General features: G+C 35.5%; 1 protein-coding gene across 1 annotated transcript; it reads right to left on the reverse strand.

The window, feature by feature from the left end:
* Nucleotides 1-555: 555 nt before the first annotated feature.
* LOC126972013 (UDP-glucose 4-epimerase-like) lies at nucleotides 556-14016 on the reverse strand. Its single transcript, XM_050818562.1, has 8 exons — nucleotides 13841-14016; nucleotides 7493-7739; nucleotides 6537-6650; nucleotides 5723-5899; nucleotides 3785-3965; nucleotides 2777-2865; nucleotides 1838-2030; nucleotides 556-709 (listed from the first exon to the last, which is right to left on the reverse strand). Exons 2-8 carry the CDS (start codon nucleotides 7730-7732, stop codon nucleotides 618-620), a joined length of 1086 nt encoding a protein of 361 aa, XP_050674519.1. The 5' UTR covers nucleotides 7733-7739; nucleotides 13841-14016; the 3' UTR covers nucleotides 556-617.
* Nucleotides 14017-15238: the final 1222 nt, after the last annotated feature.

The raw sequence follows: 15238 nt of genomic DNA on the forward strand, positions 1-15238 counted from the left end.
ACAATATAAAGACTCTGCATTTCGTAAGGCAATATCACGTAAAGATCTCTGTCGAGACTGAATAGAAAACCGAGTGGGGTTAACCGCCGTGTGTGCGCCACCATGCTAATGCTACGGGAAACAAAAAAACGCGCTTTTACAAACCGCGATCAAAATGTAGCAAGTTGCGTTTTTCAAATCAAACGTACTGAAAAAAGTCGCTAATGCGTGCGCTTGTATAGAAAGCTATGTGATTCTATGTTTTTAGACTTACGTTTAAAAGCATGCGTTTAATCGCAGTGCGTGCTAAGCCTAAATCCGCATTGAGCGCTTTCTAGAACTCTTAAAAATTTGGCATTTGTGCCTATGTTTGTGTAAAATTTAATTATGACCAATTGAGTAACAAAGCCGTAAAACGTAACAAATAATTTCACGTTCGCACTTATAATTTTATTATTATCATGAATTTTAACCTGAATTTAAAAGGTCACCTACCTACTAAGAACATTCCTACATGTCAAAAAGTTGGCGCCAACTTCAAACTCAGAAAGTATTGCAGGAATTAAAAGTATCAGCTTTATATAAAATACTTATTTATTAAAATAATAATCTATAAACAATTGCATACTATGAACTAGTTAACTCTTTCCGTTTATTACAATGACGCTCTTCTTGATTTTCTTGGGGTATCCGTTAGGGTTCATTGTTTGCCATCGCCAAAAATCGGTGCCTGGAAATAGGTAAAAATGTTCAGAAACATAGTATTCAGATTTTGTAAGTTAAATGCTGATGGGATGGGACGAACTTAATTGTACAATTAACTCTCAGCAATTCATGCCGGGGCCTATATTCCAGAAAAACATCTAAATTTGATTATTTCATACCAGGCAAAAATCTAACGTTAATTTTTGTAATCCTCGTTAATATCACAAGAAATTAATACCTTCATATTATATGGCACCTATCTCTCATAATATTATGTTTGCCTAATCATTTAATGTAACGTTTTCTTTTATAAATATTTTTTATGCCCGAAAAGGGCGGCTAATGTATTAAAAAAAAACAAAATTTTTATTAGTTTCCAAGATCTATATAAACACTTATAACCCACAAATAAACAATGTGTTGTATAGGTACTTAATTATTATATCTGTATTTTTAACATAAATATATTCTATATACGTATACATATCTAAAATAATATATATTTTATTTCCCCACAACTTATATAAGTAGTACATACTAGCTAGGCTATACTTTACTTGTCATTATATGATTAAAGTGAAAACTGAAAACTTCCTGGGGGGCGCGAAAAAACATTTCGATACCTCAGTTGCAAAGAGTAGGTAACAATTAGGATAAGGGCTCTCAAATAAAATTCAAAAATCAACTCGAGTTGTTACTGCATGAAACGAAAATATTCTAATATCATACCCGTATTGTCTTGTTGTCCTCGTACCACGAAGCTGTGGAATGAGCTTCCTTGTGCGGTGTTTCCGGGACGATACGACATGGGTACCTTCAAGAAAAGCGCGTACACCTTCCTTAAAGGCCGGCAACGCTCTTGTGATTCCTCTGGTGTTGCAGTAGAGTGTGGGCGGCGGTGATCACTTAACACCAGGTGACCCGTACGCTCGTTTGTCCTCCTATTCAATAAAAAAAAAAAATGTCTTGTTTCTCTTTGGTAATTGAGGGTTAACGTTTATGGACCAATTTATCAAACTTTATGAATTTCAAACTTGTTATACTTTTGAAGTGAGGTTAGAGGTATCGATTTGTATAGATATCGTATTATTAACATCGCGTTGATGATGTTTTCACTTCTATCGTACGGTGTTTGAAGTTATAAGATACATACACATTTCCTCAACCGAGTGCCTCGTAGTCCATCCGAGTTCGTTCTTAGCCAAAGTGGCGTCGGCCCACATAGCGGTTATATCGCCGAGTCGCCTTGCTTCATACTTCAACGGGATCTTGGTTTTCGTTACACGCTCGAATACACTCACCAACTCCTTCACGGACACACCGCGTCCCGTGCCCAAGTTATACACCTATTACAAATATTCAAATTATAACATACTTTTAACTAGCAAGGATTGAAATGCTAGTGGCTAAAATTATTCAAAAGCGCCATTTTATTTAAACGTCAATTTTGACAAACATGACGTGTTTATGTAATTCTTCCGGGGTTTACGAGTGATAGAAGTTGCGTTATTTAAGTCCGTCTCTTTTGCACATTTTGCACCATAAAATGTCAGATAAAAGAACCTGAAAAACAGGTTAATTTGGTGATTTGTGTTACTTTTGTCGTGAACCGCTGGAGGGTTTCGGCTTTATGCTCTTTTTGAGGAAAAGTAGGCAAGGTTGATCTCAACTTAATATCCCAAGCCGTTATTAGCCTTGTAGTACTTATATAACTATAAGTAGGTAACACTTGAGCATCACCAAGAAGTTAGTAGGTCTGTACTGGTCTGCCAATAGCAGATTTGGTAACTTCATCATTATAACGTTCTCTCTCTCTCAGAGAGGTAGTAAGGCAGAGATCACAGAGTTTTGGATAAAAAATTATTGATATTGTACGGTGTTGAAATATTCCCTTTGGTGTTTCACTCGCATTGTCCCTTACTCGTGCCTAAGTTTTTTTGGCCCCTGTAGTTAAACCCCAATAGTTATGTAACGTACCTAACACTAAGTCTGCCTAACTACAAAATATTCTATCCTACATCATATTCTCCATAGATGTGCAGTCTATCCAGTCTATCTACTATCAATGCTTTTATAATAATATCAGACTGACCCTCAGTTTAATGTGGCTGGAGCTTAACAAACTTAAAGCTGCCACGTGGCCCCTGGCGAGATCCATCACGTGGATGTAATCGCGGATTCCTGAAAAATGAACATAAACGGCCTTAGAAATAAACTTGGTATATAATATGCAAAATGTTACTATAATAATATAATTAATATACTATATCGCTGTCAATACAGTAATAATTCCATAGGTATAAGATGATCTATCTAATGTTAATCAATGTGTTCATCTTCTATCTACGGATAATTCTGAAGTTTTGAACGCTGGAAACGATATAAGTACGACCAAATAAACCAAAATCTCAATTTTAAACATTTTTCATATTCTTGTTTTATTCTCTGGTATAATAACTTTATAGTTACCAAGTTTATTTGTAAGGCCGATTAAGTGTATGTATACACAACAAATCTACAAGGCCCCGGCCCCCAGTGCCCGGCGGCCCCTATCGTGGTGGTCACGGTAGCAGCCATATAAGCAACGGGGCTGCTAAGAATCCCCGCGTGCGGCAACGCTACCACAAACGAAGACGCAGTGTTGGTAGGCCCCCCACAAGATTGACCGACTATCTTGTCAAGATCGCGGGAATACGTTGGATGAGGACAGTGCAGGGCCGATTGTCGTGGAACTCTTTGGGGAGGCCTTTGTCCAGCAGTGGACTTATATATATAATAATGAGTGCTGGTTCTTTACATTGAATGCATATTTACGTAGTATGAAAAATAGTCGTCGAAAGCTAATTTATACGAGACGGTGTACTATTGGCTTTTATTATGCATCAGTTCACGATGTGAATGATTTTTCAGTTTTCGAATTCATTTATACCTAAGTTTATTCAACCCGTTGCCTTTTCTCTGGTGTTACAAGAGATTTTGTGCTGCAGTTGTGTAAGGATATCCCTATTAATGCTCATTTATCCTCTTTCATAAAAAATCGAATGAAACGGTAGTTTGTGTCCCTGAAGTAAAAGAGCCAAGCACATATATAACCACATACCAGTTCCATCCGGTGTATTGTAATCGCTGCCAAAGACAGTAAGGACTGGTTTCTTGCCAAGCGCGACCTGGGCCATAAATGGCATCAGATTGGTGAACTCCTTGGTGGGATCCTCTCCTATTAGACCTGATGGATGCGCGCCAACTGGGTTGAAGTACCTCAAGGAAATAATGTTCCATTTCTAAAAATAATAATAGACTTTTTGAATATTCCCGCAAATGAGAGAAGATAAATATATTACGAATATTATTGTGCATAACACAATAAAATCACTGTGCTTTTCTTATGGAAGAAGAGGAAAAACAAGCTAAGAATTCGATATTAATACTCAAATCAAAATATAGATTTTAACAAATAAAATGATGAAAAAACTATACCAATGCAATCGATGAGATAACAAAAAGTTTTTTAATATTTCTGCTTAGACAGAGATGATAGCCATAGTAAAATATGGTGTAACATTTAGAGCTAGCCCTACAGAATTTTTAGTTTTGCAAGATAGGGAAGGAAGGCCTTTACTCCTACAGTTCAAATGTCTGTAACTTTGTATGTTCCTGTTTGATTTTATTTTGAATGTATGTATTATAATTACTTTTATCTTAGTTTATCATAAAATAATAAAAAACAAATACTGCAAAAAGGAGTTTATTCCCCAGTTTGGCTGTAGGTACGTGGAAGAAGTTCCGTACAGTTCCGAAACCGTACTATGGAGGAAAGCACATCCAAATGGTGAGGATGCTATCTTAGTTTGTGGCGATTTACTGAGATGTTATGAAGCGCAGAAGTGGCCAATTTTATTTATGTACTTAATTATAGGCAATTCTATGTTTAGCATAGTGCATGTATTTAGGATTTAATCATAATACGCTTAATTATGGTCACTGTTATGAGCAGGTGATGAAAAATAATTTAAATATGCAACTGCCTCAAAATCAAACAGTCGACCTATATATTTAGTGGTAAGTAATTAAAAAACGACCCACAACTGGTCAATAAATCTCGAGATGTCAATTTCCGGTGAGGCAGCCTTGAACTTATCACTCGAATTGCGGTTTCAGTGTGTTAACCAACCTGTTTTCGTGTGACATTTCTGTTATATAATGATAACACTAATTTATTTTTAATATTACGGTGCTTTACGAGAAGATTACGCTCTACTCTGAAATAATGAGGCTGAACAGCTAAGGCGGAATGAGTACAAGAATTAAATTTATAAAAAATAACAAGATAAGGATTAACTAAAATTGCACTTTTAATAATCATTAAATAAAAATACTGAAAGAAGTATGATGAATCGCAAAATATATAATCTCGCAGCAAAAGAAGTAACTTTAGTACAGAGAAGTCTCTGTGACGCTGCTTCGAGTAACAAACTCAACAAAGTTTGTTTCGTACTTGAAAAGTTTAATTTTAATAAACATCTCAAAATTATATATTATAATAAAAAGCATAAAAAGGCATTTATTTTCTCAAAATTGATTCCTTTAGAATTCTTTTTGATGTCATTTCTTATACTATTAGATACTACTACCGCTTCGGAAACAAATGGCGCTCTGAGAGAGAAGAAGCGGCGCAAGAAACTAATCGCAAGAAAATAATCACCGTTATGTTACATAAAAATCGCTTCAAATCTCCTCGACCCCTGTTTCACCTTACCTCGGTATGAGGGTAGTTATAACAAGTCGACTTGTTACGGTTAAGTTCATTTTTAACCACAATATTTTACGCTTACATCTTCTTTATGTTAGTCATTCGCAAGTGTAAAGAGTGACCTATATATATATAAATATATATGACGATTTCTGTCTATAGTATTTGGTGTATGAAATAAAATGTGAAAATTGTTACAACTCCCCTCCGTCTCCCCTACCATATTATTATTATTAGCTGTTATAAATATAATATAAAGGAATTGATATTTAAAAACCAATTAATTACATCATCCGCCGCACTCAGGTCCTTGAGCATCTCCTCTATGAAGTACTTAGTCCTGCCGTACACGTTGGTGATGCTCCCGGTGGGGTGTGTCTCCGTGATCGGCAGATGCTCTGGCTCTCCGTACACCGTGCATGATGAAGAGAACACCATTTGGTAACAGTTGTGTGAACGCATTATCTGCCAGACAAATAAATAGGCACTTTTTAATCGTATTTAACTGAATTACAATCATTTTCGTTCGACTTCAAAAAAAATAGGTTCTCTATTTCCATTAGATTTTTTTAATCGTATGTTTTGTTACGTCATATCTACGCGTTACTACGTTTATTGTACGGCCCGATAACTTTTTTGTGTTTAGTAAAAGATTTTAGATAAAATCCATTTTTCACTTAGTTACATTACTTTAAGTTTCTTGCATGTTCTTCTCACGAGCTCTACTTTATCCGAACATAATATAGAAGATTCAGTAATTTAAAATATTACTACTATTTAAAGTGACGATTCAAAAGCGCTTAGTTTAAGCCAAATTGAATAAAACCTATTTATTTGACTTTGACATTATATTATTATGCATGTTTGCAGCAGGTATATTTGGTTTTGGCAAAATTGTTTCCTACTAACCATTTTGCCTTAAATCGCCACTAGGTGGCGTGGCATATCAAGTCTATACTTTATTAAAATGACGCGTAGTTTACCTAGTTGTCATGCTTTAGCAGTACGCAGGCTGTAGATATAAAAAAATATATTACATTATATAAGCAATTATAGAAACATAATAACATATTGTTCATTCCTGTATTAGTGCTGCACGTACCTCTAACAGATTCAGCATTCCAAGTAGATTGTTCTGGTAATATAGCAGCGGTTGCTGCATCGATTCTCCGACTGCCTTCAGCGCTGCAAAGTGTATCACACAGTCCACGTTGTGCTGTGAACAATTGTTTTAATGTCAGCTCAAGACTGCCGAGCTATACAACGATTCTTGTCCGGAATAAATTGGCATCCATAGAATGTACTGGCATTTACCAGAAGGAGGTAGCAAATTACCCGAACGGTACTTTGTTCCATAATTTGGTGTATGTACTATACGTAAGTATATAAAATGCTAATGTTTGTACGTATCTCCACAGTTTTCTTTATCACTCGCACGCAACTTCGATCAAATTCCCGTTGGGATGGCAAATACCCCTAGGTCCCCTGGTTTAAGGTTATAAGGGAGTTTGGTCAGAATGGTTGGTTGTGGGTGGCAAAAATGTGAATTTATATACATCTGTCCTTCTCTAATGTAAAATTCTGAAAATCTCGGGAATGATCTAGAAAGTTCCAGAATGTGTGCAACTGACGTACTTAATCAACCTAGAAAGTTCTAAGACTTCCTGGAATGATCTAGAACGTTCCAAAATGTGTACAATTGATGAAATTGATGCGAAACGGTCTAGAAAATTCTACAAATTTCTAAAGTGATAATTTCGCAGCTAGTATTGAATATAAATATTGAGGTTTTTTTTGTATACTATACGAAATGGAATATGATAATTTCTTTAAATATAATTTATGACATGTAGATAACTATATAATGTATCCATGGACGGTTGCCTCACCACTCCCCATCACATTGCATTCACTCTTGCCCGTTTGCCCCCTGTTATATAAATAAAACTACAAGAAACATTAACTAGATTTTTCTAAACAACAAAATTAAAATCTTGAAAGCCAATGAATTTGATTAGACCATTATCAACAGCGATAAATGGAACTACTTATACCAACCTTATCAAATATATCATTTATCTGCGGTTTGTCTAATAAATCAGCTTTGTAGAATGTGATTGGCTTTCCCGTGATTTCTTCAGCACGCTGCAGAGCTGGTGAGCCTTCTTCATCTTCGACGGCATTTGCAAAGTTATCGATGGCTACCACATCGTAGCCAGCTTCTAGAAGATCAACCACGCAATGGCTGCCGATGTATCCAGCTCCTCCCGTTACCAGTATCGTTTTGAATTGCGTCATGGTGACTCTGAAGCAAATAATATATGTTAAAGGACAAACTCTTAGGGTAATTCTGATTTCAAGCCAAATTGTCCTGTAAATATATCCTAAGTACTTGCTTAGCCCAGGGCAATTAATTGCAACAAATTAACAAGTTTGTCCTACATAGAATCTTATATAACCTAAGAATGCAAGCAAAATAAAAGGGAAGGAATGGAATCCCCAGGATCTTTTTCATGAGATTAGGAGGACAAATGATGTACTTGGTACCACGTGCTCTAGATATTGAAACACACGAGGAGCGATGCCGCGCGGACTTTTAGGAATCCATAGTTTTGTTGCAGGTATAAGTTCCTTGAAAGCCGTATTACGGAAGAACGCCACACATGGTGAAGGTGCAGTTTATATTTGGAGGGTGTGGTGCGATGTTTGAATCAGGTGAACCAGATATTTGAGGTTCCTAGTCCCCGTGATAGTTACGATAGAAGAAACAATGAAGCATCGTCTGCGTTGGACTCGGTCAAATGGTTAGAGCTGATACTGGACAGTACTTGACCAGAGAAAACAACAATAATCTATATGATTGGACCATAGAGCACCAGAATGAGGGCTTGAAGTCTTGTCTCGCTCTATTAATGATTCCTAGTCTCTTCAAAGACAATTTGGATTTGCCATGGATGATGCAATTGGCAATCGCTCGAACTCTTGTTCGAGCGAAGTTACCGAAGAGTAGTGATACATAAATGAGTTTGTTAGTGATTAACCAAAACGAGAGAGAACTCGATAGAAAATACAAGTTTCTCACGAGACTGGTCGACGATTCCCCGACAGAGTATAATATATTCTGCTTGCTATTTTGGCTATAATTGAAGTTGAAATAGACGAAATCGCTCTAACAGGAGTGTTATCGAAGAGACATGGATTACTGAAATATAAACATTCACAATTGAATAATAAATGTAACCTAAATAAGTTTAGGAAGTCTCATAGATCAATAGAAACAATTTTACACCTGGTTAATTATCCTTTTCCGGTATGACGCGACGAATATAATACAAGTGCCATTGCAAATTCTAGTCACGTCCAGTTATAACTATGAGCGTGACATAAAATCAACAATACGACATAATCATTGCTAATTCGTTTATAAATTTGCTTGAACACAATGTCAATGCCACGGCACGGACTAGTAAAAAAGAAGGACTCCGCGCCGTGATATTAGCAAGTGAAGCACCTTTATGCTAGTGTGTGTGCGGTTACGGGGTATACCAGTTACACAATTTTTTCTCCCTTAAATAATCATATATCCAATAATACTTTTATGTTATTGTTTTTACACTGTTTCACAACCCACGACGGCATTTTCAAAATATTTTATTGCGACGCAAACTGATCTGTCACAGACGATGACAATTCTCATAATGGCCGCCTATCGGCCTGTAGTAGTGTAAGTGTGTGCGTGGGGCTATGTATTTACACGTTAATCGGCTTGTTTTGGCGCTACACTGTTATGTAAGGTGACACGGAGTACTTATTTTTTACTAGTCCGTGTGCCTTGGTTAGTTTTTACTATGGTAGTTTGAAAAGAAAATATTTCTCGAACTAGTAGGTATTGTTATCCCGACTTCACCAGGGTAGAATTTGATGGACGTCTTAAGATTTCTGTGTTTTAAATCAAATTAGATTAGATTAAAAAATAAACTGATGAATGTCAGAAGTTGTACATTTTACCATTTACAACCACATTTGAAATGTCACTCTGGTAAATAAATTTTTACAGCTTCATAATTTTACAAATGTTTTTACAACAAAAATACTCTAATGCCATGGCGAAACGAGTAAGTTAAACAAAATTCATTTGATAAAGAACATCGAAGGTTATTGACTACAGTAGATGCAGCAATCCACACACATTGTAAATAAATAAAGGTACTAAGCAAATATTATATTAAAAAAATCCTTGCCTTTTTATATAAGTTGGTAACCTTCGTGTACATGCAGTAAATAGGTTGTAAACGAATAGGCTGAATTGAATTACAGTTTGTCTGTAACTAAACACTAATATTTTACGACCTTGCCGTGAGCAGTCTATAGACTCGGAAATCTTTTGATATCAATAACCAATAATAAGGAGGTCGCATCTTCTTTAAAATAAAATAATTTTATTACCATAGACTTATTGAAAATAGAAAGTAACTATGTACCGTGTCCGTGGGCGGTTGCCCCACCCGTGAGCCTCTTGCCCGTTTGCCCCCTCTTATATAAGAGAGGGGGCAAACATGCAAGAGGCTAGATTTGCGCCTCGTTTAGTCTTACAGCCGTTCCCAATATACTATCTGCAGATAGAGATAAATTACTACCTTCTACTGTCCCAATATACACGATAAGTCATTCTTATCGCCTTATATTGGGACGCGTGAATTGCATTGCCATGCAATCTTCTATCGCTGGTAAGCTATATGTCGTCCCATTGACAGACAGCGTGTACGGATAAGGTGAGTTACCGTCGATAAGTTTATTGGGACAGAAAAGTCAACGATAGTTAAGATTTTTATCTCAAGTAAGAGATAGACCGAATATTGGGAACAGCCGTTAATGACCTCTTCATGAGTTCTCTTCCACACCACAGATATGTTGATTCAAGCTGTGGTGGTTAGAGAGAATTGGAGATCTTGAATCGAGGAGATCCGACAAAGGGAGACGTTTTAGCGGTGGACACACAAACTTGTGTCTTCTTAGGGTTAACCTGGACAACTTCGATTACCAATACCAAACTTATATAAAATTTTATTAGTATACGTTTGGTATGTAAGAGGAGGATAAATGAGCTGTTGCTAAAAGGTCACCACCGCCCACACTTGCAAGACTAGGGAATTATAGGAGCAGTCCAAATTTCATTCCAAAATTTAAGTACTTAATTAAAGTATTATTCCTATTAATATTCTGTGGTCTAACGGGTGAATGCCAAAAAAGACTTTCCATTACTAAGTTCCCGGACAACGCGTCCATTGCTATGTGATTAAGGTCCTGCCCTTGTACGCTTCGCCTTAGTTCATCTTGTGAAACGTTACGATTCGGATCATACTCGTATTGTAAGTGTTTTGGTACTATCACTTATTCACCGAATAGAGACCGAGTCACATCTTGAATTACCGTTTCAGGCTCAATTCTATGACTGGAACCAGGAGCAAAACTCTTACCCCCTTATTCATAATAGTCTACTAACTTAAAGCATTGCTAATTATCACTCTGTCTTCTTCTATTGACCTAAGTCAGAATAGAAAAAAACACTCCTTAGCGGCTGTTTTAAGTGAGCGGACCAGTGACCATATGTTTAACAAGAAGAATTCCATTAGAATGAGATAACTAATACCACAAGTGGAACTAACGTATGCTAAATGGTTGACAAGGTGATTGTTTAAACAAAGTATTTAACTCGATACATACAATATACTACTATATTCAATGACAATAATTAATTGTCATTTTTACCAAAATTTCTTGCTTTTGGCATTTCAATAACCTTTTTTTCTTTAAAATTTCGTGATCTAAGATTATTATTTAATATCTGGACGACTTTATTTTAAGAATGTATAAAACTTGAACAAAAAAAAAACTAACAGGACATCTGGATCGAAACGGGGTCTTCTGCTTTCCGGATCACCCAATGTCCCATCTGAGCTGTTATAGTCTTGTATATAGTGGCGAAATTTAAATTTGTATTCTAATGTTATTGTAGCTATTGCTCGTTAAAACACGGATAAAACTACATTTTTTAAAATTGAAACCTTGCTAGATCGATTTTTCGCCCCCGAACCTACCCGTATACTAAATTTCATTCAAATCGTTGGAGCCGATTCAGATTATATATATACAAGAATTGCTCGTTTAAAGATATAAGATATGACTGTGATAGGACAAGCGTTTTCTTTAATTTCAATTAATATTGATTTTGGTTTTCTAAATTAATATTGACTTTAGTACAGAAATGCTGGCTTAGTAGAATTAATTAACGAATGGTAGAAATTCAGGATTTAAAAAACAAATAGTGGTCTTACTCTGGAAACCCAAATCTAATATGAATCTAACAGTTGACAGGCTGCTCAAACCTTAATACATATTATCTGATCATATAAATAAATTCTACCGTATATTTGGAAAAGTACCTACTTACATACCATTCGATTCAATTAATGAAGCGGCCTGTCAAACAATATTAATTAATGAGAGTCTTAATTGATAAGTAGTTAATCGTGTTTTAAGATCGCACATGTGTTTGCCATTAGCTAAGCCATGATATCATCTTTCCCGCAAGCTGCACATCGTTGAAAGCGGAAAACCTCAATCACGCATGATTTTTAATTCAAGGAATTACTGTGTTATTAAGTCTGTAGTCCACTGCTACAAAATATATATCTTATAAGTATATGTATTTGAACAAGCAATTCTTATAAATGCATGGGAGCTTTTAATGTCAAAATTTTTGATACTTCTCGTTGGATTTTTATTTAATTTTACTGACTAGGTATTGTACTTTCGATGTCAGTTTAGACTTTATAGAGTTGTTTGATATCTGTAATAGTTATGGAATAATGCCTGGTCACCCCGTATATTGCGTATCTCGGAATTGGCTAATTACCGATTTACCTACCCAAATGTAATTTCTGGGAAATCAGGTTTTACCGGGAGTTTTCACGCTCGTCTTATCCCGGATGTTTGTTAACAACTATGTAGTTGTTGCCCATGACATCGTCCGCGTAGACGCTTCAGTCGCCAAAATATGATATATATATATGATATATGTCTTGGTAATATTCATGCAAAATTTGAATTAAGTCTATTCGGTAGTTTTTGCGTTTTGAACGGATACACATACCGATGCGCATACAAAAGTACTTTTTTGGCTTACGTTGGTAATGCCCGTAGAACACACATCAAGTATTTAAAAAAAATATTCAATGTACAGCTTTTACTTTCTACGATATTATTATAGGTAGGTATAAAAAAAGATATCCGGTTTTACCTACTTATTTTCTGTGGAACCGTCAAGTGTCAACTGTCATTCATTATTACGTACCTACCCAAACCAATGATATTATAGTATTAAATGAGTACTTTTAAATATCATTGACCCAAACAGACACCAAAGTGCAAAGCTCCTTCGGCATCCACAGTTGGTCTTTATTATTCAAACTTGCTGAATAATATTTATAGCCGCAAAGAATTTTTTTAAATATGTAATTTGTAATAATACTCCTACTATTTTTTACTGAAGGAAGTCGATTACTTCTGCCAGTTGAAGTAAATAATTTCATATATTTATTAATTAAACTATTAGTTTGTATAGTTATTTATATAATATTCTTAGAGTTCGAACCACCATTTGTTTTTTTATGCCTCCGCAGTTTTACGAGTTCACAAACTTTCCTCCTGACCCCTGATCGAGTCGATATTCATGAGATTTATAAAATATTCTTTAAGACTTGACCGATTATAACATAATACCTTAAGAAAACCTTAGACTATATTATATTATAAGATATAAAATTATATATTGTACATATTTGAATAAAAATATTCTCTGGTATTAAGACACGTTGATTAAATGAAGGAAAAATGTTGTTTTTGTAAATTATTTAAGTTACATTTTGGTGACATATTGATTTATAAAACTCCAAATAGGTATTTACAATCTTGATTCTTGAACTAGTTTGTAATTGATACAGATACATATTAGCATTTATAATTGAAAGCTAGGAATTAGCCCATCTTTATATGTCAGATCACGCTAAACTAGTTATGAACTTCTTGTGAAGTCTAGGCTAAAAATAATATGACATCCCATGTTTATAACTTAAAAAGAAAAACTAAACATTGCGATTGCAGTCAATGGCCCTTTACAAGTGAGTAAGGCTAGTAAAATAAAAGATAAATCAGTCCCAACATTTATGTTGGTTTAAATGCTTTAGCATTTTATCATAAAAAAAAGAATGAACAACAAAGTCCGTCAATAAACGTACTAGGTACCAACTACCAACATAGTTCTAGAACTATAAAGTCTAGACTTTCCAAGAATGAAGAAAGTAGTGGGTTCTTTGAAAACTAAAAGCCAGTTTTTTAGATAATCACCTGTCAATCCACAGATAGTATAACTGTACGCAGCCGGTCAGACGAACCGTTATAATTTGTGCTTATTGTGTTTCCCATTAACTGTACACTTCACTAATGTAAAATCAACTATTGATCGAGCGCGCCAGCCGGAGCCGTCAGGATGTCCGAGTGCGCGAGCGCATCTGAAGTTATTTTATCATACGCTCAACGCTGCGCATACCACGCTTGCGTGCTACGTCACAACTCGATCGCTTTCACACCGTGATCGATGTGTCATCTTAACTTTTACTCAAGCGTATTTGCCCTCGATCAAATAAGTCATAAAATATTTTGAAATATATAAGATAGTTTATTTCAAATTATTTACATATGACTTAATAATTAATAACGCTATTTATATAAATAATAATAAAATAAAACTTAAATAATCTAACAAAATTAATTAATTACAAATAGAAAATATCATTAAGATCGCTATCGGTAGGTAAGGTGCCCATCAAGCTGGCAACGTTACCTCTTTGTATAGCCAAACTTATCCTTTGACAGAGGTACGTACCAGATCTTGGGTCACCTGTTAAATCGGTTAGACGCCTGGATAGCTCTTTTACGAGTTTTTGTGCCGATGAACATCAAGGACCCATCGGCTCCACCCTAAAGGGAACAATTAATATGTATCCATCACCGAGTGATGCATAGTTCCTCCGCTTTAGGTTTTCGGCAGATTCCGCCGCTGCACCTCCCACTCTCGATGAATGTTCAATATGAGAGGGGGCTAGCGTGTCCACACAAGTCGCATCCCACTTAGATAGTTTAGATATTGAAACAAAGAAATGCTTCAAACTATATTTATAATACATTTACTACATGAAATTAGTCTATAACACAGTAGACAATTAATACCGTCGCAAAGCAAGGAATTCAGACATATGAGATGAGTGGTGGTGCGTAGTACTGACAGTTCATTGGTCAGTAAACAATTATTACAATATAATATCGTTATAGGTCTGGTAATTGTCACAAAACCCTTATTCTGCTGCCAAGCAGTGCAAGCATTATATCTGTTTGCACCATAGCTGGTCTAATAATAATTATTACTATGTTAATGAGATTCAACATTTTATGTCTCTAGTTAATGCGCGCCGCAATCGAGATCACGCTGAGAATTTGGTATTTTCAAGGAACCTTAATTATTTATTCAATTTTAAATGGTTATATTATATTAATTACATATTTTTTAACATTTATATTATGTGTTAATGATACCAAATTGGTGGTGCAGAGGCTGGCATGGTCCTTAGCGCGTAAATTATGTTTTGACTTTTGACACTTCACACACAGCGACGTATTATCGTGTCGTTCCGAATGTATCGTTGTCGAATTTGCGAGTAGACCTCCTGAGCGGCACTGTATTGTAGT

Source organism: Leptidea sinapis, chromosome 25, assembly GCF_905404315.1.
Source record: "Leptidea sinapis chromosome 25, ilLepSina1.1, whole genome shotgun sequence".
NCBI classification, from domain to species: Eukaryota; Metazoa; Arthropoda; class Insecta; order Lepidoptera; family Pieridae; genus Leptidea; species Leptidea sinapis.